This window comes from Myotis yumanensis, unplaced genomic scaffold, assembly GCF_028538775.1.
Source record: "Myotis yumanensis isolate MYYU_CA2020_CCGP unplaced genomic scaffold, mMyoYum1.0.hap1 SCAF_3, whole genome shotgun sequence".
Taxonomy (NCBI): domain Eukaryota; kingdom Metazoa; phylum Chordata; class Mammalia; order Chiroptera; family Vespertilionidae; genus Myotis; species Myotis yumanensis.
In genome coordinates this window covers 123,719,380-123,741,197 of record NW_027223754.1, presented here as the reverse complement: position 1 = coordinate 123,741,197, position 21,818 = coordinate 123,719,380, and the positions used below count along the sequence as shown (strand labels likewise).

The 21,818-nt window shown below is 39.3% G+C and overlaps 1 protein-coding gene across 5 annotated transcripts in view; it reads right to left on the bottom strand.

Annotated features, from left to right (window-relative positions):
- Nucleotides 1–3,803: 3,803 nt before the first annotated feature.
- RAD51AP1 (RAD51 associated protein 1) overlaps nucleotides 3,804–21,818 on the bottom strand; it is a 31,070-nt gene continuing 13,055 nt past the window's right edge. For 2 of the 5 annotated variants that reach the window (XM_070407577.1, XM_070407579.1), the window contains exons 5-9: nucleotides 21,170–21,256; nucleotides 20,511–20,660; nucleotides 11,187–11,345; nucleotides 9,382–9,519; nucleotides 3,804–4,495 (exon numbers count right to left, since the gene is read on the bottom strand). In XM_070407577.1, the coding sequence (XP_070263678.1) occupies nucleotides 4,359–4,495; nucleotides 9,382–9,519; nucleotides 11,187–11,345; nucleotides 20,511–20,660; nucleotides 21,170–21,256 (671 nt within the window). In that variant the 3' untranslated portion in view covers nucleotides 3,804–4,358. Of the gene's footprint in view, nucleotides 4,496–8,848; nucleotides 8,897–9,381; nucleotides 9,520–11,186; nucleotides 11,346–20,510; nucleotides 20,661–21,169; nucleotides 21,257–21,818 lie in introns of those variants that run through there. The other 3 variants (XM_070407580.1, XM_070407582.1, XM_070407581.1) reach the window with 3 other exon arrangements.

The following is a 21,818-nucleotide window of genomic DNA, read 5'->3' as shown; positions in this document are numbered from 1 at the left end:
GAATTGGCTGATGGACACTTCAAACGTAGAAAATACCACACATTAACTACACTTAAAAAAGAAAAATCCCAAATTTTGCATCCCCTTTTTAAGGAAAACAAACATACAAACAAAAAAACCCCACCTAATACTGGGAATTACCCCCGAGGAGTGGCAAGAAGCACCTGAAAGTGTTGCTCTGAAGGAATAAACCTTAAAGTGCTCTTGTGTCGAGGATTCGGCTCTGTTTGGCCTGGGAAGTGTGGGACTGTGGGCTGGGTAGGAATAGGCTAGCAGCAGCCAGATCCTCATCCACGAATGGTCAGGGACTCACTTTGGACGTACAGTGAACATAAAGAAAGGGGGTAGGAAATTTGTGTCCCGGGTTGTTGGGGTCAGGGTTGGAAGCAGTTTAAGGGTAGGTCTTGAGTTCCCTAAAATCCATCTCTCCCCACCCGCAGTCAGCTGAAGTCAGCGATGCAACATTCCATTAGCAGAAACGTTGTCAATGTTGGGTTGTGAGGATGCAGCTGCTCAGAGCAAGATCTAAAATTCTATTTGCCTTCCCTCTGCACTCAGAGCCTCCCCTCTCTCCTCCGACCCACATGCCCCCTTCTACTTTTTTGCATTCTGTAGGCCTTTCATTCTCCCCGCTTACCCAACCTCCTTCCCCCATTGCCTTGGTTGCTTCTTCCCCGGGAAGGGCCACTGGGACCTAGCGGATTGCGGATTGCGGATTGCGAGCCCCTGTGGCCTCTCTTACCCTTTGTTCAGGTGGGGGTAGAAGTTGGGAGGAGCGGCACCTTGCTGGCGCCTGGGAGTACAGCTGGAAGACCACACCCTCCTCCCGTTGCTATAGAAACTGTGTCCGCCCTTTTTGTGACTCCGAGCTGAAAGGACTTAAGGCTCTGGTCTAGTCCTGAATCACCTTTTACATCAACCTGAAAAACACATCTCTTTTCATCCTGCTCCGATTCTCTTGCCCCAGTTCTTTAAAGTTTGGGGCAAGAATTGGAGGACTTCCCAAGGACAGATTATAGTTGACCAAAACAGAGCAGACTCGTAAAATTATCCCTACCCTCTTCCTTTTTCAAAGTTTGTGGTTACCAGAATTCATAGAACAAGTTTTGAATACATGTGTTTATCAGATGAACACTTTTAGAGCACTTGGAAAACTAAGGAAAGTTATAGTTAAACTAGAGGAAAAGTGCACAAAATTTGTACACGGGTAGGGTCCCTAGGCCTGGCCAGCAATCAGGGCCAATCTGTGGGGCGGCCAGCAGGGTGATAGGGGGGCCCCCAGGGGCAACCCTGTTCTGCTGTTTGGTCGATTTGCATATTAGGCTTTTATTATATATGATGATGGCAGGGTGGCCTCAGGGAATACACAGTATGGTCTACAGAGGCAACAGACATCCAAATAAAGCTTTCTGAAAAGCTGAGTTGAATTCGAGTTTTCAAGACAAGTAAGAACTCACAATGTAAAGAAGGCAAATAAGAGCCAACCTGAAGGCCCAGGGTTCTGAGGGCATAATATCATGGGTGTCAGGCAGGGGCCAGACTAATTCAAAATAGCTTGTGAGCTAAACAGGCTAAGGTGTATGTGCGTGGATTTTAAGCAGGCGAATGTTCATGATCAAACTTTATTTTAGAAACCTCCCTCTGGCAATAATGGTATGGAGGGTAAGCCAGCGTAGGTTAAGAATCAAGGTAAAAGTAGTTAAGTGATGATATTTTAGAGTAAGGGACCAGTGGAAGGAGAGAACAGTTTTGAGCAATTGAGGAAAATAAAGCTTGATGATAGGATGTGAAGGGTGACAATGCCTTAGGCACCTGAGTTTGTGATGATGCCATTTACTAATAAAATATAGGAGGGAAGACTTTGGGGGGAGGGGAGATGTTATTGATGATTTAATACATCAAATTATCAATGGACAAGGCAACAAGTCTTGTGCAGAGTGAGCTCTGAACTAAAGTTCCTGACATAGCAGTCACTGTCACATAGGTGACCACTGGAGCTTGAAATCACCTAAGCTTTTGGATTTTCTCTTTAAAGGACAGAAAAGAATACAATCACAGAATATGACACCAAAGGGAGAAATGGGTGTGACAGAAGATTAGAAAGCTGCAAAATAATGAAGAGTAGGCAGGGAGATGGGGTGAAATTATGAAAGAATAGTGTTACCCATACCCAGAGTATGATGAATAGGGTTCTACAAGATTAGGTGAGAAAAATGTATACTGGATTTGGCAACATTAATGAGCTCATTAATGCTTTCTGCAAGGCCAGTTTAAGAAATTTTAGGGTTTCAACAGAAACTATGAATTACACAGAGAAATCAGTTTCATTGAACTTGTGCCAGATGATTAAATAATGACATCAGTGTCTAATACAGGGTGGGCTCTTAATAAACGTTTACTGTTGAACTGTAACATATAGGGTATCTCAATACTGTATAACTGGAAAATATAGTTTAAAAATGGCGTAGGGTAGGTGAAGTGGTATAGGACAGTGTAAAAATATCCACTGGATAATAAAAATGGACAATAGCAAAATGCAAATGCTTACTTAAATCATAATTCTAAATTACATATTTTCACATGATTTCATAAATCAAAAAGAACTGAGCTACATATTACACATTTTTATTTACTTATTTTTTAATTTACTTTTTAATCCTTACCCGAGGATATTTTAAAATTTATTTTAGAGAGTGGGAGGGAAAGACAGAGATGTTAGGGTCACAAAAGGAGAAACGCACAAGTCCAAAGTGGTGCAGGATTATGAATTTACTAGAGGCCCAGTGCACGAAATTTGTGCACTGGTAGGGTCTCGAAGTGGCTGCTGGCTGCCGGCTGGGTGCTCCCTTCCTTCCCCTGGCCAGTCCCATCCCCTGGTTGAAAGTCCCTGTCGACCTCCCGGTCAAGGGGACAATTTACATACTATGCTTTTATCATATAGGATTAGGTCATATGGATACCAGATAGGCTGAGCCCCTAAATGGCACTAGCCCCCAGGAACAGGGAGTCAGACATTTTAAAGGACTCTAGGCGGGCTTTTTCTGGGCAGAGAATTCTCTGGGTGGGTCCAGATCCTAGGAAGGTCTGTAGGGGAGAGATAATGATCTTAGCAAGAGGAATGTGGTCTAAGCAAGAGGGAATGTTCATTGTGAAGTGGCCTAAAGGTCAGTCCCCAGGGGAGGAGGTATCAATTCAATTATTTGATCAGACCTAACAAGAGAGAAACATTGATCTGAAAGAAACACATTGATTGGTTGCCTCCTGCACACACTCTGACCAGGGCCTGGGCCAGGGAGAAGCCTGCAACCAAGGTATGTGCCCTTGACAGGAATCAAACCTGGAACCCTTGGGTCAGCAGGCTGACAATCTATCCACTGAGTCAAATTGGCTAGGGCCATATTACACATTTTTAAAATGGTTATTGTGATTTGAAGAATTTTTATTAAAAGTGATCAGGAGCTGGTTAGAATTTTCACAATATAAAATATTTACTACTATTTTATTTACAAATTCAGATCTAAGTTTCCTGAAAAGCTAAATGAACTAATAGGAATAATTAGGTACGTAACAGCCACCCTCAAAAGTACTGACTTAACATAAAGTGATTACTTTAACAGCCCCCTTTTATATTTAAAACAAAAGGCTAATGTTTTTGGCTAAGCACTCATTTTATCATGAAATGCAGACAGTCAGAGAAGAGACAGATGGATGCAATGGAATCAAGAAAAAGATCATATCAAAACTTTTTCATATTTATTAAAGGTTTTGACAATGAGGACTTCACAAAATGTCATGAAATTCTATCTGCTATATAATAACCATCTATTCCTAAGTAGAAAACATGTCATATTATAGCAACTGTTTTAATGTGGAAATTCATTCTGAATTCTTCCTATAAAAATATTTGACTAAAATAATAAGCATCTTGGCAATAAAACTGACAATGTAGCTTAAGTAACATATTCCAGAAATATCTCCTGGGAAAAATTGGAATGTTTTATTTTGCCAGATAAACTCTGAACAAAAGTGCCATAAACTAGTCAAAGCTAGAAAGAACCCTCATGTTACTAGAAAAAAAAATAGCATATAATGTGGACTTCCTCCATGTCAAATAGACAAACACTAATGACAGTGACTTATTTTATATATAAGGTTGTAGAATATTCTCTTCAGAAGAAAATGATATTACAAGATAATTCTTATAAACAAATCTTATTGAAGTCTTGAATAGCTTTTCAGAGAACATAATCACAAAATGGGTAGAGATAATTTATATGACGTTAAAGGATTCCTTTATATTACAATATAAACACACTTGTCAAACTGTGATTCTCTTAAACATTTCTTTACTACCACACTCAGCTACTAGCAGTGTTTGGATGCAAAGGTTTAACACGTGCTAATCTAGACAAGCCAAGGCGGAGACTCTGATTTGGAGACTTAACAAACTCCCCTGCCAGCGGGCTGCTGCTGGTGCTGCTCCTTCCGGATACCGCTGAAAGAAAACACATCACCTGATGCTGATGATGTTAGAAATCTCTTAACAAAAATTAACTTAAAAAACAAAAGCAAAAAATATAGTTAAGCATTATTCTGCTATACAGGTTCTATCAAGTTATAAACAAGATCAAAATAATAGAAAGTACTAAAGAGCAGGAAAAAAAATATACTATTGTCCATTTTCAAACATCCCTAGAAGGCAAGGTCATGATTCCAAAACTTTAAGGGTGAAAGCTGAAATAGATAAGTTAAAAGCAAATAACATTGGTTGTTGATGCATAAGAAGATGAATGTAATCATTTCTAAAGTAGAAGAAAAATTTAATGCATTTTTAAAAATCCTGCAATTTTTACAAATATTCTTTTGAAAGAATCTATTTTTTTCAATTACTAAATCACTTTAAACATGACAAATGCTATTTTAATTTATTTATATGGGCTTCATTTATGCTACCATTCTAATGTAGCAATTATTGCAAGTATTAAATTTCAAATTTTAACCACTTAAATGTTCATAATTGATCATGATTGTAGTCATAAGAAGTACAAATGTGTGTACTTTTCTTCAAGTAAAGATTTATAAATATTTCCATGTTTCTAACCTTTCTAACCATCTGATTTATCATTCTTAATTGCATGTATGTGTCATATATCAAATTCTTTTAACAAACTTTTGAAGCGTTTACCATTTTCATATAAAGTTATAAAAATCTGACCACTTATTACTTTTTCTACTTTTGAATTCTTTTTAAGAAATTAATTCCTAAGACTAGTTCCTAGGCCAAAGGACAGGTTTATTTTTATGGGTTCTGTCAAACTGTTCTACCTATAAAGGATTTATAGTAAACTAGAGGCCTGGTGCACGACATTCGTGCACTGGGGTAGGGAAGGCCCTCAGCAGTGCAGTCTGGGACACCTTGGGGGATGTATGCCTGCCGGCTTAGGCCTGCCCCTTAACGCTGCCTCAGAGGCGGGAGAGGATCCCACCACTGTTGCTGCACTTGCTACCCGTGAACTCAGCTTCTGGCTGAGTGGCGCTCCCCTTGTGAGAGCGCACTGACCACCAGGGGGCAGCTCCTGCGTTGAGCGTCTGCCTCTGGTGGTCAATGTGTGTCATCACTATTTGCATGTTAGGGTTTTATGATCCTATCTAATAATAGACAAACATGGTAATTGACTGTACTTTTGCTACACCTCCCATTGGCTAATCAGTGTGATATGCAAATTAACCACCAATAAAGAGGGTGGCTAATTTGCATACTGCAGGCAGGGCGGGACAGACCAGCTGGTGAGAGCTGCCATCCAGGCCCCCGTGTTCGACCCCAGAAGCCGCCTGCCTGCCTGCCATCCGGGACCCGGATCCGGGTCCCGGGCCGCAGGCTGGCGCACGTGTGCAGCCGCAGAAGCTGCCTGCCTGCTGCATCCCACCATGCTCCACTGAGTTATGAGGCCAGAGAGCAAGAACTTCCGCCCCTGAGTCAAAATGGGGAGCAGAGGACACGGCCTCCCCTCCTAAAGTCGCCAAAGGACAGGACCTAACCTAAGCCACATCCTCTGAGACAGCCAGGCAGGCACCACTGACCCTCCCTGCAGTCTGGGCCCCCCTCCCCCTTCCCCTGTCCCTGCACAGCTCCCATAGCCCCCCACTGGCTGAGTCAGGCACAACAGGTTTGCAGCCACAGGGGCGAGTTAGCAGCTAATGAAAAATGAAAAATGTGAGAACGAACAAATGAAGCAGCTACTGCAGTGGGGAAAAGACATTCATCAAATTCTTTGTCTCTGAGAAACTGAGGCAGCCAGCACAGGCCCCTGCACGGGACAAGGATTCTGCTTCTAAACAAACGTCCTGGGGTTAGAGGTGAGGGGGTGCTGCCTTTCCCATCTTGGAGCTCTAGGAGGAGTCTGTGCTCCCCCTCCTGGTATTCTTAACACCCAGAGACCCCTCCCCAATCCAGGGCAGGAATGTTCCACGCTGACCGCCTCCAGAAAGCAGAGAACAAAGAGGCACTTCTTGACTTCAAGCCTCTAAACCAGTGGTTCTCAACCTTGGCTGCACATTAGAATCACCTGGGAATCTTTTTAAAATCCTGATTTCTGGGCCTCATGCTCTGGAAATTCTGTTTCTTTGTTATGGGGTGAGGCCACAACATTAGTAACAAAGAAACAGGGACCCCGCCCCTCCAAGTGCACAAATTTTTGTGCACCTGGCCTCAAGTATAGGATAATTATACCTGCTACCCCATAACCCAGAGTGCCCTAGATTATACTGCTTTATTACTTTCTAGTTTGAGGTATAAAATAGTATTTTATTATTTTAATTTATATTTCCTTAATTACCAGTGAGACTGAAATTCTTTTCATATGTATTTCTAGCTGTATTTCTTGAGACTATTAATATGTTCATGTCTTTGGTTCATTTTCCCATTGGGATCTTGGTGATCTTCTCATATTTGAATAAAACAGTAACTAACTGGCAATCTGAGGTCAAATCTAGCTCTCAGATATATTGTTTATCCACATGGTGTAAAAAAAAAAATCATTTTTAAAACTAGGAGATTTCACATTAAAATCTACATCGTTGGTTTCTCTTGAAAAAAAAATCAGACCTGGACATAATCCTGCATGTAAACAATTAGATGGAGTTGAGCAACAGATGCTTCCTATCAAAGGGGTGTGAGCTCTCAAGTCCAACAATCCTTTCTCATCCAAGTTTATGACTCAGGCCCAATTCTCTCACATTACTTGCCTTACCCTTTCACACAATGAATCTATGAGCACTTTGTGCTTTATGATATTAACTCTTAATGGGGAGTACATTGAATCTATAGATTGCTTTGGGTAGTATGTACATTTAAATGATGTTGATTCTACCAATCCATGAACACGGTATGTTCTTCCATCTGTTTATGTCTTCCTCTCTTTTTTCAACATCATGTAGTTTTCTGAGTAGAGGTCTTTTACTTCCTTAGTTAAGTTTATTCCTAGGTATCTTAATTTTTTTGTTGCAATGATAAATGGGATTGTTTTTTTAGTCTCTCATTCTGTAAGTTCACTATTGGTGTATAGAAATGCCATAGGTTTCTTGGCGTTAATTTTGTATCCTGCTACATTACTGAATTCATTTAATAAGTCTAATAATTTTTGATGGAGTCTTTAGGGTTTTCTATGTACAGTATCATGTCATCTTAAATAAGGACAGTTTTACTTCTACTTTTCCAATTTGGATGCCTTTTATTTCTTCTTGTCTGATCGCAATGGCTAGCACTTCCAGTACGATGTCGAACAGGAGTGGTGAGAGTGGGCATCCCTGTCTTGTTCCTGTTCTTAGGAAAATGGTTTTAGTTTTTGCCCATTGAGTATGATGTTGGTTGTGGGTTTGTCATATATGGCTTTTATTATGTTGAGGTATGAACTTTCTATTCCCACTGATACTAACTCTTTATCCATCCATGCCATATCATTCCATTATTTTTTTTCTATCTTTTTTTATTATGCTACCTTTAAATTTCTTGTCATTATATCATTTTTAAAAAAATTCCTTTTGTGCCGAAACCGGTTTGGCTCAGTGGATAGAGCATCGGCCTGCGGACTGAGAGGTCCCGGGTTCGATTCCGGTCAAGGGCATGTACCTGGGTTGTGGGCACATCCCCAGTAGGAGATGTGCAGGAGGCAGCTGATCGATGTTTCTCTCTCATCGATGTTTCTAACTCTCTATCTCTCTCCCTTCCTCTCTGTAAAAAATCAATAAAATATATTTTAAAAAAAAATTCCTTTTGTTGGGGAATCACTAATTATTCTCAGGAGAAATACACTGAGGATTATCCTTCTAATGACACTGCATCATTAATTCAGTAACTAATGTTCCTCCTTTCCTTCTCCAAAAAATTTTTAAGTCCTCATTAAAATCTTAGATGTTTAAACTGGAAAAAAAACATTAAAGATTATATAGTGCCTAATATTTCAGATGATGGAATGCAGACTCATAAATTAAATAATCATGTCTCAGGCCTACATCTGTCTATTAATACCTAGTTATGACTAGAGGAATGACCACTGTGGGACAACCAAGAATGTCACTGAAAAGAAGTAAAATAAACCTGAGTAGACTTGGAATGTCTCAGAGGATAGGGGACAAATGAAGAAAGACTTACTAGAAAGAGAAAACTGCATAAAGATAGGCTGTGACAGAAGAATACAAACACTGTGTTTAAGGGGCAAAAAATGTATCCATTTCACTGGAATAGAGGATTCAACTGATTAGACAAAAGCAAGTGGAGAAGGAACTATTAGGAAGGCACTAATAGTTTGGATATAAAATGAACAGGGCTGCGTTAGGGTTTTAGTAATGTCAAGAAGGGTGAAGGTCAAAGAAATCTTGAAGCATCAGTGAGACTTGGCTGTGGAACAAAGAAAACAAAATAAAAAGGTCAAGTTTGTGCGAGACGAAGGTTGAGTTTGCTAGGGCATTTGCTAAATGTTGGAATTCCCATGTATGAGCCATGATGCTTCTTCAGTCAGACTGTGGAGGTCAGCAAGTCTTAAGCAAACAGATTTATTGCCAAAACATGTATAAGAATCTTAACTGTTAATACTCTTTGACACTGTAATTCTTTTACTAGGAATTTATCCTAAGAAAATAATCAGGATGTGCCCACAGACTTCTAAAATAAGGATGTTTGTGCTTATTGCAACCTTATTTGTAACATTAAAAACTAATAAATAATCTCAATGCTCAATATAAGGGAATGATAAAATGATGAATAAATGCAAAACCTTGGTTTTGAAGAAAATGTAATAATATGTATACTGTTTACAATGAGGAAAACAATCTACCAGTGGTAACTTTCCAAGCCCCTGCTCTTGATTGATAAATATACCATACCTGGTGGGACCCACTTAGGTCTCTTGCTTTCACTTGAAGGACTGCATATTTGTAATGGTTTCCTAGTTGCCTCTGAAGAAAGAGAAACCTTTTTTGATGAGGGCTGAGATTCTGATTTGACAGCAGCTGGAGCAGAGTCTATTGAAGTCATTTATTAGAAAAACACACATAAAATAGAGTTTAAATCCAGCATGTATGTGTAAAAATTATAGTTATATAATCTTATAAAAATTTAAAAGGCAGTATCATTTTGAAAAACTTATTAATCAATAAACATTTACTGAAAGCCTAAGAATAACCACCTTTTATGAGCATTTATATGATAGGCAGTGTAGCAAGAATATCATAAACATTATATTTAACCCTTACAGAAACTCTAATACAGGTATTACTATCCCCAATGTCAGCAGTTAGGGGAACAGAGGTTGAGCAAACTGTCTGTGGCTTGATCACTAGTAAACAATATAATAGGATTAGGAACCAGGTCCGACTCCAAAGTTCATACTTCTAAACATTGCATAAAGTGTCTCATTAGTATGTGTCAGTGAGTCAATATATTAGCATCTAGGGCAGCGGTTCTCAACCTGTGGGTCGCAACCCATTGGTGGTCGAACGACCCTTTCACAGGGGTCGCCTAAGACCATCCTGCATATCAGATATTTACATTACGATTCATAACAGTAGCAACATTACAGTTATGAAGTAGCAACGAAAATAATTTTATGGTTGGGTCACAACATGAGGAACTGTATTTAAAGGGCCAGAAGGTTGAGAACCACTGTATTAGCAAGTACTCAACACCATGCTATTTAAGGCAAGAGCAACTCCTACCATTAATAAATGGAGACTGAATAATGAAAATTTTAGTTTCAAAAAAGCATTTCTATTAATAACACATAAAAATATATATCAACAAGTGAAACAAATCAGTTTAATGAAAGTTATAATAGTCTACCATAGATCATGAATTAAAAATATCCTAACTTTAAAAAAAAATATATTTTACTGATTTTTTTTACAGAGAGGAAGGGAGAGGGAAAGAGCGTTAGAAACATCAATGAGAGAGAAACACTGACCAGCCGCCTCCTGCACACCCCCTACTGGGGATGTGCCCGCAACCAAGGTACATGCCCTTGACTGGAATTGAACCTGGGACCCTTGAGTCCGCAGGCCGATGCTCTAACCACTGAACCAAACCGGTTAGGGCTATCCTAACTTCTTTTACAAAAGAAACAAGTATTCCATGTTGAAATTATCACAAATTGCAAAAGTTTCATTGTAGAAATGATTTCTAATGGAATTCGTTTTGAAAAAAACAAAAAGGCCCTAAACATGTGGCAAAAGGGTTCTCAAATAAAAGATTAAACAAGCATGAAAGCAAGAAGTTAGAATCATGCAAAGTTGCCTGGAGAAAACGTGGTCCAGTGGATAGAGTTTACACCAGGAATGGACAAATCTGGGTGCAAATCCCAGCCCCTCACTTATTAGTTGTAAGAATTTCAACAAATTATTTAACCTCTTTGAGCCTCAGTTTTCTCACTGCAAAATGCAGGTGATAACTGCTATATCAGAGGGTGGCTGTCAGAGCTAAAGGGAGGTAATACACAGGAAGTGTCAGATAGGTAGTGGAGCTCATTACTCTTGTCTGCTGTTCTCCCTTCCCGGCCCCACCCTACTTTCCTCTATGTATTTTAACCAGAAATGAACACTGGCAAACCTTAAGGAGACCAAAGGCAAAGATAAAAGAAACGCATTAAATAAATTAAATACATTTTCTTTATAAATGTGTTTTAAACTAAGCTTACCTAATGAATTACATTTGGATTTAGCTTTCTTCTCTTTCTTTACAACTGGAGATTTAACCTTCACTTCTTTCTTTTTAATTTCTTTACTTTTTCTCATAGTGAAGTCTTTATCATTATCTTCACTCTCACTAAAATCAGAATCACCTTCAGAATCTTCACCTAAAACAAAAGATTACATGCTTCAGTTTTGTTATAAAAAGTAAGGCTTCTATGGCCTTGACTTTACAGCTTTTGCATCAGATTCTTGTGTAAATTTGTGCTAAGTCATTTCCTGTGTGAAACACTGCAGTTATGGAGAGCATGGTTCCCTGGGTTTGAATCCTGGCCCCTCCACCTACATGTTGTGTGACCTCAGGTTGCTTGCTAACTGCACTGTGCCCCAGTTTCCCATGTATAAGGTGGGGATAACCACAAAACCTACGTCACAGGGTTGTTGTGTGGACTGAATGAGTTAATATAGGTAAAGCATGTGCAATAACACCTGGCTTACAGCAAGCAAAGTAGAATTGTTTGCTATTACTATTATCATTATAATTCCCATTAGTAATCTTTACTTCCGATTTTACCAGTTTAGCTCAGTAACTTTTTAAAACAATGGTAGGATATAACATTGGCTACTCTTTCAAAATGATAACCTTGGTGGTATTAATAACAGTACACCTTCCCTTAATCACATAAACTTAGCATTCTAGAACAGAAACACATTGGGAATTGAGGAGACTAACCATACCACAACAAGCTTAATAGATCCTATATAATAAAAGCCTAATATGCAAATCGAACGGCAGAATGACCGGTCACTATGATGCGCAATGACCACCAGGGGGCAGACGCTCAATGCTGGAGCTGCCCCCAGCCCACAGGCCCCAGGCCAGCTAAGGCAGGTGCCAGTGGGGGTCCCCTGACCTCCCCACCAGTTGCTCCTCAGAGAGAGGCAACCAGTGGCTGTGGTGGGGGGCGGGGTCAGCAAGTGGGTATTGCCAGGCCCACTAAGGCAGGTGCCAGTGGGGGGCCCCTGATCACCCCACTGGTCACCCCACAGATTGGCCCTGATCGCTGGGCAGGCCTAGGGACCCTACCCGTGCATGAACTTCATGTACTGGGCCTCTAGTAATGCTATATGATTTCATTTGGGACATACCTTTAATTTCCCACAAAGTCTTATCTGGGATAATATAAACCAGTGATATAATGTTAAGTAAGCACAGCTGCTCTGGGAAAAAATATGGAGAATACTTAATAGTTAAGCACTACATGCTTACTGCAGAAGATATAGACCATACACAAAAAGTATTAAAGAAAAAGAAGGTCCACTCCCTAATCTCACCACTCAGAGATAACCACTGTTATGCCCACCATATATAATCTCTACCTATCTATATGAAATATATTTTATATAAAAATACATGAGAAATTTCAAACATATACAACAGTAGATAATAAACTGTTCAACAATCCTTAATATTTTGATGCATTTGTTTCATCTATCTACCTTTTCTTCTTCTTTTCTCATCCCTTTCCTTCTTGGAGTTCATTAAATCTGAAGTATTGTGTCATTACACTCCTATACACTTCAGAATGCATCTCTAAAACACATGGGTTTTAAAAAAGACAATGTCATTATCATATCAATTTAATAATAGCTTCTTGGTATTACCTTCTATCCAGTTCATATTAATCACTTTTTATATAGAGCAATACCCCCTCTCTTTTAGGACCCCCATGTCTTTGACTTGTTGAAGTAACCACGTCAGTTGTCCTATAAAATGCCCACATTATGGATTTGTCTGTTTTTCCTTCCTCATGGTGTCATTTAATTTGTTCTTGCAGATTTTTTGGGAAGATGGCGGCATAGGTAAACACCGGAGACTGCCGCCGTGGACAACCACTTCAAAAATACAACTAAAAGTCGGAGCGGACATCAACCAGAACCACGGGAAGGCTGGCTGAGGAGAGTCTCTTCAACTAGAAGCAAAAACAACAGCATTCCGACGCTCAGCGGAGGCGCAGTGTGGAAAATTTAAAGGTACGGCGGTGCGGTGGTGAGGGTGCGCGCGCAAAACGGGCTGGCGGCTGAGGGCGCGGTTGTCGTTTTCAATCAGGAGCGAGTCTCAGACTCTGGGCTACAGATCCGGGCGAGTCTCTAGGGACCCAGACTCAAACGGGAGAAGCGGGACTGTCTGGCTACAGCCCCTCCGAGGTTTGCAGCGGTTGTTGGGACAGAGAGGCAGAGCCCCTGGGGACGGTCTGAGAGCGGCCATAGCTGCTCCCTCCCCCTGCCCTGTTGAGCCCGCCCCGCCCAGGCCCTGCGCACAACCATTTGCCGACCGCCTCAGGCAAAGGCTGGAATAACGCCTCCCCAGAAGACAGACGTTTTCCACAGCTAATTCCTACAGCCAGTCACCCTGGTGGTCAAATCCCTCTAGTGTTAACTACAACAATTAAGGCTTGGCTAGAACAAGACTGCGCACAGAGACCACAAGGGGGGTCACCAAGAAAGCATATAAGATGCGGAGACAAAAAAACATGACAGAAATGGAAGATATGGAGCTAAGAATCGCAATTTTGAGGGCTTGCCATAAATTTGTGCAGAGCCTCACGAAAACTAATGAGACCCTCGATGCTACGATAAAGAAATTAGAAAGTAAGCATACACGGACTGAAATAAAGAATATTATACCCAATAGCAGACCAGAGGAGCACAAGAATCAAACCAAAGATTCGACAAGAAACACCCAATTGGAAAAGCAAAATGAAAAAAGAATCCGAAAGTGTGAAGATAGTGTAAGGAGCCTCTGGGACAGCTTTAAGCGGTCTAATATCAGAATTATTGGAGTGCCAGAAGATGAGAGACAGCAAGATATTGAAAACCTATTTCAAGAAATAATGGCAGAAAACTTCCCCCACCTGGAGAAAGAAATGGACTTACAGGTCCAAGAAGCGCAGAGAACCCCAAACAAAAGGAATCCAAAGAGGACCACACCAAGACACATCATCATTAAAATGCCAAGAGCAAAAGACAAAGAGAAAATCTTAAAAGCAGCAAGAGAAAGAGGCTCAATTACCTACAAGGGAATACCCATACGACTGTCAGCTGATTTCTCAACAGAAACTTTGCAGGCCAGAAGGGAATGGCAAGAAATTTTCAAAGTGCTGAATACCAAGAACCTACAACCAAGATTACTTTATCCAGCAAAGCTATCATTCAGAATTGAAGGTCAGATAAAGAGCTTCACAGATAAGGAAAAACTAAAGGAGTTCATCACCGCCAAACCAGTATTATATGAAATGCTGAAAGGTATCCTTTAAGAAGAGGAAGAAGAAGAAAAAGGTAAAGATACAAATTAGGAACAACAAATATGCATCTATCAACAAATGAATCTAAGAATCAAGTGAATAAATAACCTGATGTACAGAATGAACTGGTGATTATAATGAATCAGGGACATAGAAAGGGAATGGACTGACTATTCTTAGGGGAAAAGGGGTGTGGGAGATGCGGGAAGTGACTGGACAAAAATCATGTACCTATGGATGAACTCAGCGGGTGGGGAGTGAGGGTGGAGGGTGGGGTGGGAGCTGGAAGGAGGGGAGTTATGGGGGGAAAAAAGAGGAACAAATGTAATAATCTGAACAATAAAGATTTAAAAAAAAAAATTTGTTCTTGCATTTTCTGTGAGCTGTAGTTTCCTCAGGACTGAATTAGAATCAGGCTCACCTTATTATTTTTGGGTAAGAATATACTTCATAGGTGATGCTCTGTACTTCATGTTATATCATATCAGAAAGCACATAATGTGGTTGTCCCACTCTGTTGGTTCAGTTGAGGCCAGCCTGAATTCTCCACTGTAAAGATCCTCATCAGCCTCCTGATGATCTTTGCCTAAATTAACGATGGTCATTATGATCTTCAAATTAGAATTTCCTTATTCTACCATTCTTTCCACACAAATAAAATGTTTTAAAAGAGCAATAAACCCACATATTCACATGATGATTATTGTTATATGGAATTAGCCATATAAGGCCAGCAGATGTCATAAAGACTGTCATAAGTAGTACCTTGCAAAATCAAGTTATTTTTTCTGGAGTCCCAAAAAGACCTAGGTTCAGGGGGGCAGCAAGTAGTAGAAAGTTTCTCCAAAATTTTAGAATATAAAATCTAGGAGGACAAAACTTCCTATGCATCCAACAGTTCTGGTATTGCATGTGTTCTTTTCTTTGCTGGAGAGAACAAACAGTAGGAACTGAGTTTCTCTATTGAACAAGCTTATTAAAAGATGGCGTCCAACTGCTCTTCATCATCAACTGAGAAAGCAGTTAAATAATTTGGAGCTCCCAGAATCCCAAGTTACTAGCATACCGGATTAGAAAATCTGGAAGGCCCAAACACTGAGGTTATGGATTCTAGGGATCATTAGATTTTCTTAAGAAAAGTCTTATGTTCCCTCTAATTTTCACTTTTCTTTTCCAACTGAAGTTCACAGATGACCCTTTCTCTTCTCATCTAGGGTGAGCCAATGCAGGGGGGAAGCAGACAGGTCACCTAAAGAAAAGAACCCTGCTTTAAAAAAAAAAGCCCCTAAAAGGTTATCTGAACTGATAACAGTTGCACATTCAAGTATAATAAAAATCAATTCTAAGGGGTTTGGAGAGTTGTTAGTCATTCTGGGCTTAGGGTGAATGAAAATAAACTGACTGTATTGCAACTTAAAGTACAATATGCAAGAAGGAATATATTTATATTTCAATTTAAGGAAAAGCAGGCTTGGCTGGAGTAGATTAGAAGGTTTACAAGACAGCGTAAGTCTTTTGCATTCTTGGGTTGGAGGATAGAAGAGGAGTTAAAAAATTAGAGAGGCAATGAAAAAATTTTGCTTGAAGCGTAGTTTGTATATCCACAGCACAGGTTAGAGGGCAATTATCACTTTTCAGCTAATGAGCTAGTTCCCTGTAATGTTTCTCAGGGCTGGACCACATGTCATTTTATAGGGAGAATAGCCACACTTGTAGTTTGGTGGAAGCCATAAAAATGAAACAGAAAGAACAAAACAAAACAAATTAGCTTTCAAAGATCTAAAGAAGCAGTCATTTTAGTCTATAAGTAACACAAGAAGATCAAGAACTTTTGCATCTTGCAAAACAAAACTTAAGAATTTTTTAAAAGATTTTTAAATTGATGTTTAGAGAGAGAGGAAGGAAAAGGGAGAAAAACATCGATATGAGGCAACATCAATCAGCTGCCTCCTCCACACCCCCTACTAGGGATTGATCCCAAAACCTGGGCATGTGCCCTGACTGGGAATCGAACTGGCAACCTTTCAGTGTATGGAATGATGCCCAACCAACTGAATGAGCCACACCAGCCAGGAAACAGAACCCAAGAATTTTTAAGTGTCTATTACTACATATACTACTAGCATCATTTTCTCCCAGTGTCTTAACCAGTGTAACATCCAATAACTCAAACATTCCATTAATTGACAAATAATTTTTATCACAATGGCTTCCCATTGTAATTATTCTCCTATTGCAGTTTTAACAACCCTCATTATTAGAATTCCAGTAAAATCACAATTTGACAAGCATGTTTTCCCCAAACAACTACAGGTCTTGAATCTGTCTAAGGAAAAATAATTTTCAGTTAGAAATATTTTTTGCCATTCTCTTATCCAGCATAACTTCGGATATTTCAACCAATGTTTTCTTTCCTGTTTTTCATATTTTCTATATCCCAAATTGCTGTTCAACTGTACGGAACTCAAAATAAAAATATATTCTCTCAAAACTATGACTTATATTTCATCTAAAAAATATTTGCTTATGCAAAATTGAGTAAGAAAAAAACCTAGAACCAAGCTATTTACTTTTTTAACTCATTTTTTCCTTTAAAATGTTTTTAATTGTGGTAAAATTTACTAACCTAAGCTTTTTTAAGTGTACAGATCAGGAGTGTTAAGTACATATATTCACATTTTTGTGCAACCATCCTCCAACACTTTTAATCTTGCAAAACAGAGATTCAGTACCCATTAAACAACTCTCCATTCCTTCTCTCCCCAGTCTCTGCTAATCACCATTCTACCTCGGTTTCTATGAATTTGACATTTTAGATATCTCATATAAGTGGAATCACAGTGATTGGCTTATTTTACTTAACATAATGTCCTCAAGGTTTATCCAAGATATAGCATGTGACAGGATTTCTTTCCTTTTTAAGGTTGAATAAAATTCCATTGTATGTATATACCACATTTTGTTTATGCATTCATCATCAAGGATATTTGGATTGCTTCCATTTCTGGGCTTTTGGTAATAATGCTGCTATGGTTGTGCAAATATCTGAGACCCTGCTTTCAATTCTTGTAGATATATACCCAGATGTGGAAATGCGAGATCATATGGTAGTGTTGCTTTTTAAATCCTCACCCGATTTTTTCCATTGATTTTTTTTAGAGAGAATGGAAGGGAGGGAGGAAACAGGGGGGTGGGGGGAGGGGGGAGAAAGACAGAGGGGTGGGAGAGAGGAAGAGAGAAACATCAATGTGAGAGACACTTGGATTGGTTGCCTCTTTCATGTGCCTCAATTGGGGCTGGTGATTGAACCTGCAACTCAGGTGTGTGCCCTTGACCAGGAATCACATCCAAGACCCATCGGCACAGGCCGTTTGCTCTAACCACTGAGAAACACCAGCTAGGGCTGGCAGTTCTATTTATTATTTTTTGAGTAACTGCTATACTGTTTTCCATAGTGGTTGCTTCATTTTACATTTCCACCAACAGTGCACAAGGATTCTAATTTCTCCACACCCTCACCAACACTTGCTCTTTTCTGTTTTTTAATATCCTAATACAGTGATGGTGAACCTATAACACGCGTGTCAGAGGTGACACGCGAACTCGTTTTTTTGGTTGATTTTTCTTTGTTAAATGGCATTTAAATATATAAAATAAATATCAAAAATATAAATCTTTGTTTTACTATGGTTGCAAATATCAAAAAATTTCTATATGTGACACGGCACCAGAGTTAAGTTAGGGTTTTTCAAAATGCTGACACGCCGAGCTCAAAAGGTTTGCCATCACTGTCTTAATAAGTTGTGATGTGAAATCTCATTGTGGTTTTGATTTGTTTATATCTACAATACAGTGCACATAATACTGAAATATCGCTACTGATTAGTAACATTAAGCCTCTTTTCATATGTTTTTTGGCCATTTGTGTATAATCTTTGCAGTGGTTCTCAACCTTGGCTGCACATTAGAATCACCTGGGAATCTTTTTAAAATCCCGATTTCTGGGCCTCATCCTCCGGAAATTCTGTTTCTTTGTTACGGGGTGGGGCCACAACATTAGTAACAAAGAAACAGAATTTCCGGAGGATGAGGCCCAGAAATCAGGATTTTAAAAAGATTCCCAGGTGATTCTAATGTGCAGCCAAGGTTGAGAATCACTGCTTTAGAGAAATGTCTATTCAAGTCCTTAACTATTTACTTTCAAGAGTAGAGGAGCAGTTTTATTTTTAAAATTTTTTGTTTTGTTTTGTTAATACTAACCCAAGAATATTTTTCCATTGATTTTTAGAGAGAGTGGAAAGGGGAGGAGAGAAAGAGAAAAAGAAACATCAATGTGAGAGAGATACATAGATTGGTTGCCTCCTGCACGCACTCCAACTGGGTCAGGGCTGGAACTTGCAACCCTGGTATGTGCCCTTGACCAGGAATCAAACCATTCAGTGCTCAGGCCACTACTAACCACTAAGCAACACTGGCCAGGGCCAGGGGCAATTTTAAAGTCACTATTCAAATCAGGATTTCCAAAAAACTTACTATTATAAAATGGTTCAAGAGAGATAATCTGAAGTTGGAATGCAAATAACACAATGGTATTGTTTTTAAATATCTATCACCTACTAGAAACATAACTCACAAATTCCAAAAACTCAACAAGCAAAGCAAGTGATTTCACTTCCACAAACATAGCCAACGTTTTGGTCCTTTATTAATTTTGTTAGTGTGCTAAGCAGTCTTGCAAGTTATAACTTCAGAATTGTTTACTGCTTTTTCTGACAGGCATACATCAAATAATAATAATACTATTCTGGGGGTGTTACAATTATTATCCCTGGAAAAGACATTGAAATTGCCAAGGAGGTATTTTGATTATATTTCGGTTTTTATATTAAGTAACCTTAAGTTTGGAAGCATTTAGTCCATGTTCTGCTATGCTCTGGTATTTTCTTTCACTGGCTCCTACTTTCTGGCACTCCACTTATATTAGTGGTTCTCAAAGTAAGATCCATAGACCACCTGCTCTGGGATTACCTGTCATGTAGAAGGGCAGGAATTGGTTAAAAAGGCAGATTTCTGGGCTCTAACCTGTCTTTCTCTTCTTCATGGCTTTTCTATGATGGCACTGGACACATTATGTATAGCAAGTCTCAAATATTGTTTTGGTCGTTTTGTTACAAGGTTGAGATGCTACAGAAACTTAACTCTTGTTTATATCAGTTAGCCTATGGTAAAATTGATTTCATTATACATCATTTCACTTTAAGTAAGAACTTACCATATTTGATTACTGTCCGTTCCCCTCGAATTTAAGCTCCTAAAGGGATGTTTTTTTTCACTGCTGTATCTCTGATGTCTACAATATAGTGCACATAATAGGCACTCAAATATTTGTGGAATAACTGTTAATTAGCAAATCTGTTATTGTTTGTCAACAGCATGTTAAAATCTATCAAACCACAGCATCTGATTTGGAATAAATTGATGGAATTATTCATTTTAATCTTTAGTTAATATGTCATGATGTACTATCAAGGTCACTATGCCTTCCCATTTACCCTACTTTCTGAATGAGTCTGAAAACAACTGTCATAATAAAATATAGATTTCATATCACTTCTATCCAAAATATTTCATGAATTTCTATTACTTACAAAAAGAAGTCTACACTTCTTGGAATGGGTCTGAGATGTTCTGTAATTTAGTGCCTGCCTGCCTCTCAAGCCTCTTCTACGACATTCTCCCCTGCAGGCCTCACTGAACTCTTGTACATGCACTTGTCTATCCCATTATTTATGCCTATCAGTCAGAAACGCTATTTTCCGTCTTTAGTCTACCTACATGCTACTCAGTTTTTAAGGCATGGCTTACAGGTCATCTCCAGGTGAAGCTCTTCCCCCAAATGCCAAAGCTGAATTCAGCTGTCCTGTGTGTTCCTCAAGTTTGTATTTAGCACAGCACTTTACATACATTAATGGTCTCTAGAGCATTTTACCTAATTGCCATGGAATTTGGAAGTAGGATGTAACTTACCAGTTGCAAAGTCTGGTTCGGAGTCATTCGCACTGTCGCCATCACTGCCTTCCAAAAGGATCTTCCTCTGCTGAACCACAGCTTTAGATGCTGCTTTTCTTCTCCCTTGAGCGCCATGAACATCATCTTCCTCAGTAATCTTATCCAAATCTTCAGGCAGGCATAAGAATCAATGGAAAACTTTTTGTGACAGGCAATATTTACAGAAGCGAGAATAGACTCCAATTACATCTGTTGTTCTAATTTGCCCAGCTTCATCCTTTCCCTGTTTCTAGTAATACACCACAGAGCCCAATCTGGGCCAATCATAACACATCTGTCTCCTGACAACAGAGTCTGGTTTAAGAATAAGTCAAGAACTCAAAATGAGAGTCTCTCCCCAAGAATTTTCAAACTGAAGCTGGGAAGATACAGCCTCTTTCTTCAGTGGTCAACTGCTGTTGATTAGAAGCCATGAGTAGGTACTCCTGACCCTTCACCAGGGAAGAAATTGGATCTACCATAAAAGAGAAGAAAACCAAAACAGAAAGAAACAGAGAGAGATGAAGAGAACCTTGACAAAATTAAAGACCTTGGATCTAGCTACAGTTTCAGGAATTAAAACACAAGGTAGAAAAATAGCATTTTGTAATAGATATTATTACTATAAAAAAACTTACCTAAATAATCACTGGCTACACTGCAATTGGAGATATGGGGAGACTTATCCATTGTTTCTCTTTCACTATTGTCATGTTTTTCACTGCCTAAATATAAGGAACAGGTAAGAAAAAAACAGATGTACCTTAATCAACCAATGTCTAGAAGTAGGAAGATTAGTGCTAAATGTAATAGCATCCAGATACATATAAGTGATCCAAACTCAGACTAGCACTTTACTTGGAGAGGCAGGCATAGTGTTAAGAGTTTGGGGACTTAATCAGAGTTAATCAGACTTAAGTTCAAAGTCAGGCTCTACTAATTAAACTGGCTATATGACCAGGGGAAAGTTGCTTATCCTCTCTAAGACTTAATTTCCTCATCTATAATATGGAGATAAAAATAGTGTGGCAATTGCCCTGGCTGGTTTGGCTCAGTAGATAGAGCATCAGCCTGTGGACCAAAGGGTCCCAGGTTCGTTTCTGGTCAAGGGCATGTACCTGGTTGCAGGGTCCTCCCCGGCCTAGGCCCTAATCGGGGCCCATGCAGGAGGCAACCAGTCGATGTGTTTCTCTCACGTAGATGTTTTTCTCTGTCTTTCCTTCTCTCTTCCACTCTCTCTAAAAATCAATGGAGAGTGTCTTCAGGTGAGGATTAAAAAAATTTTTT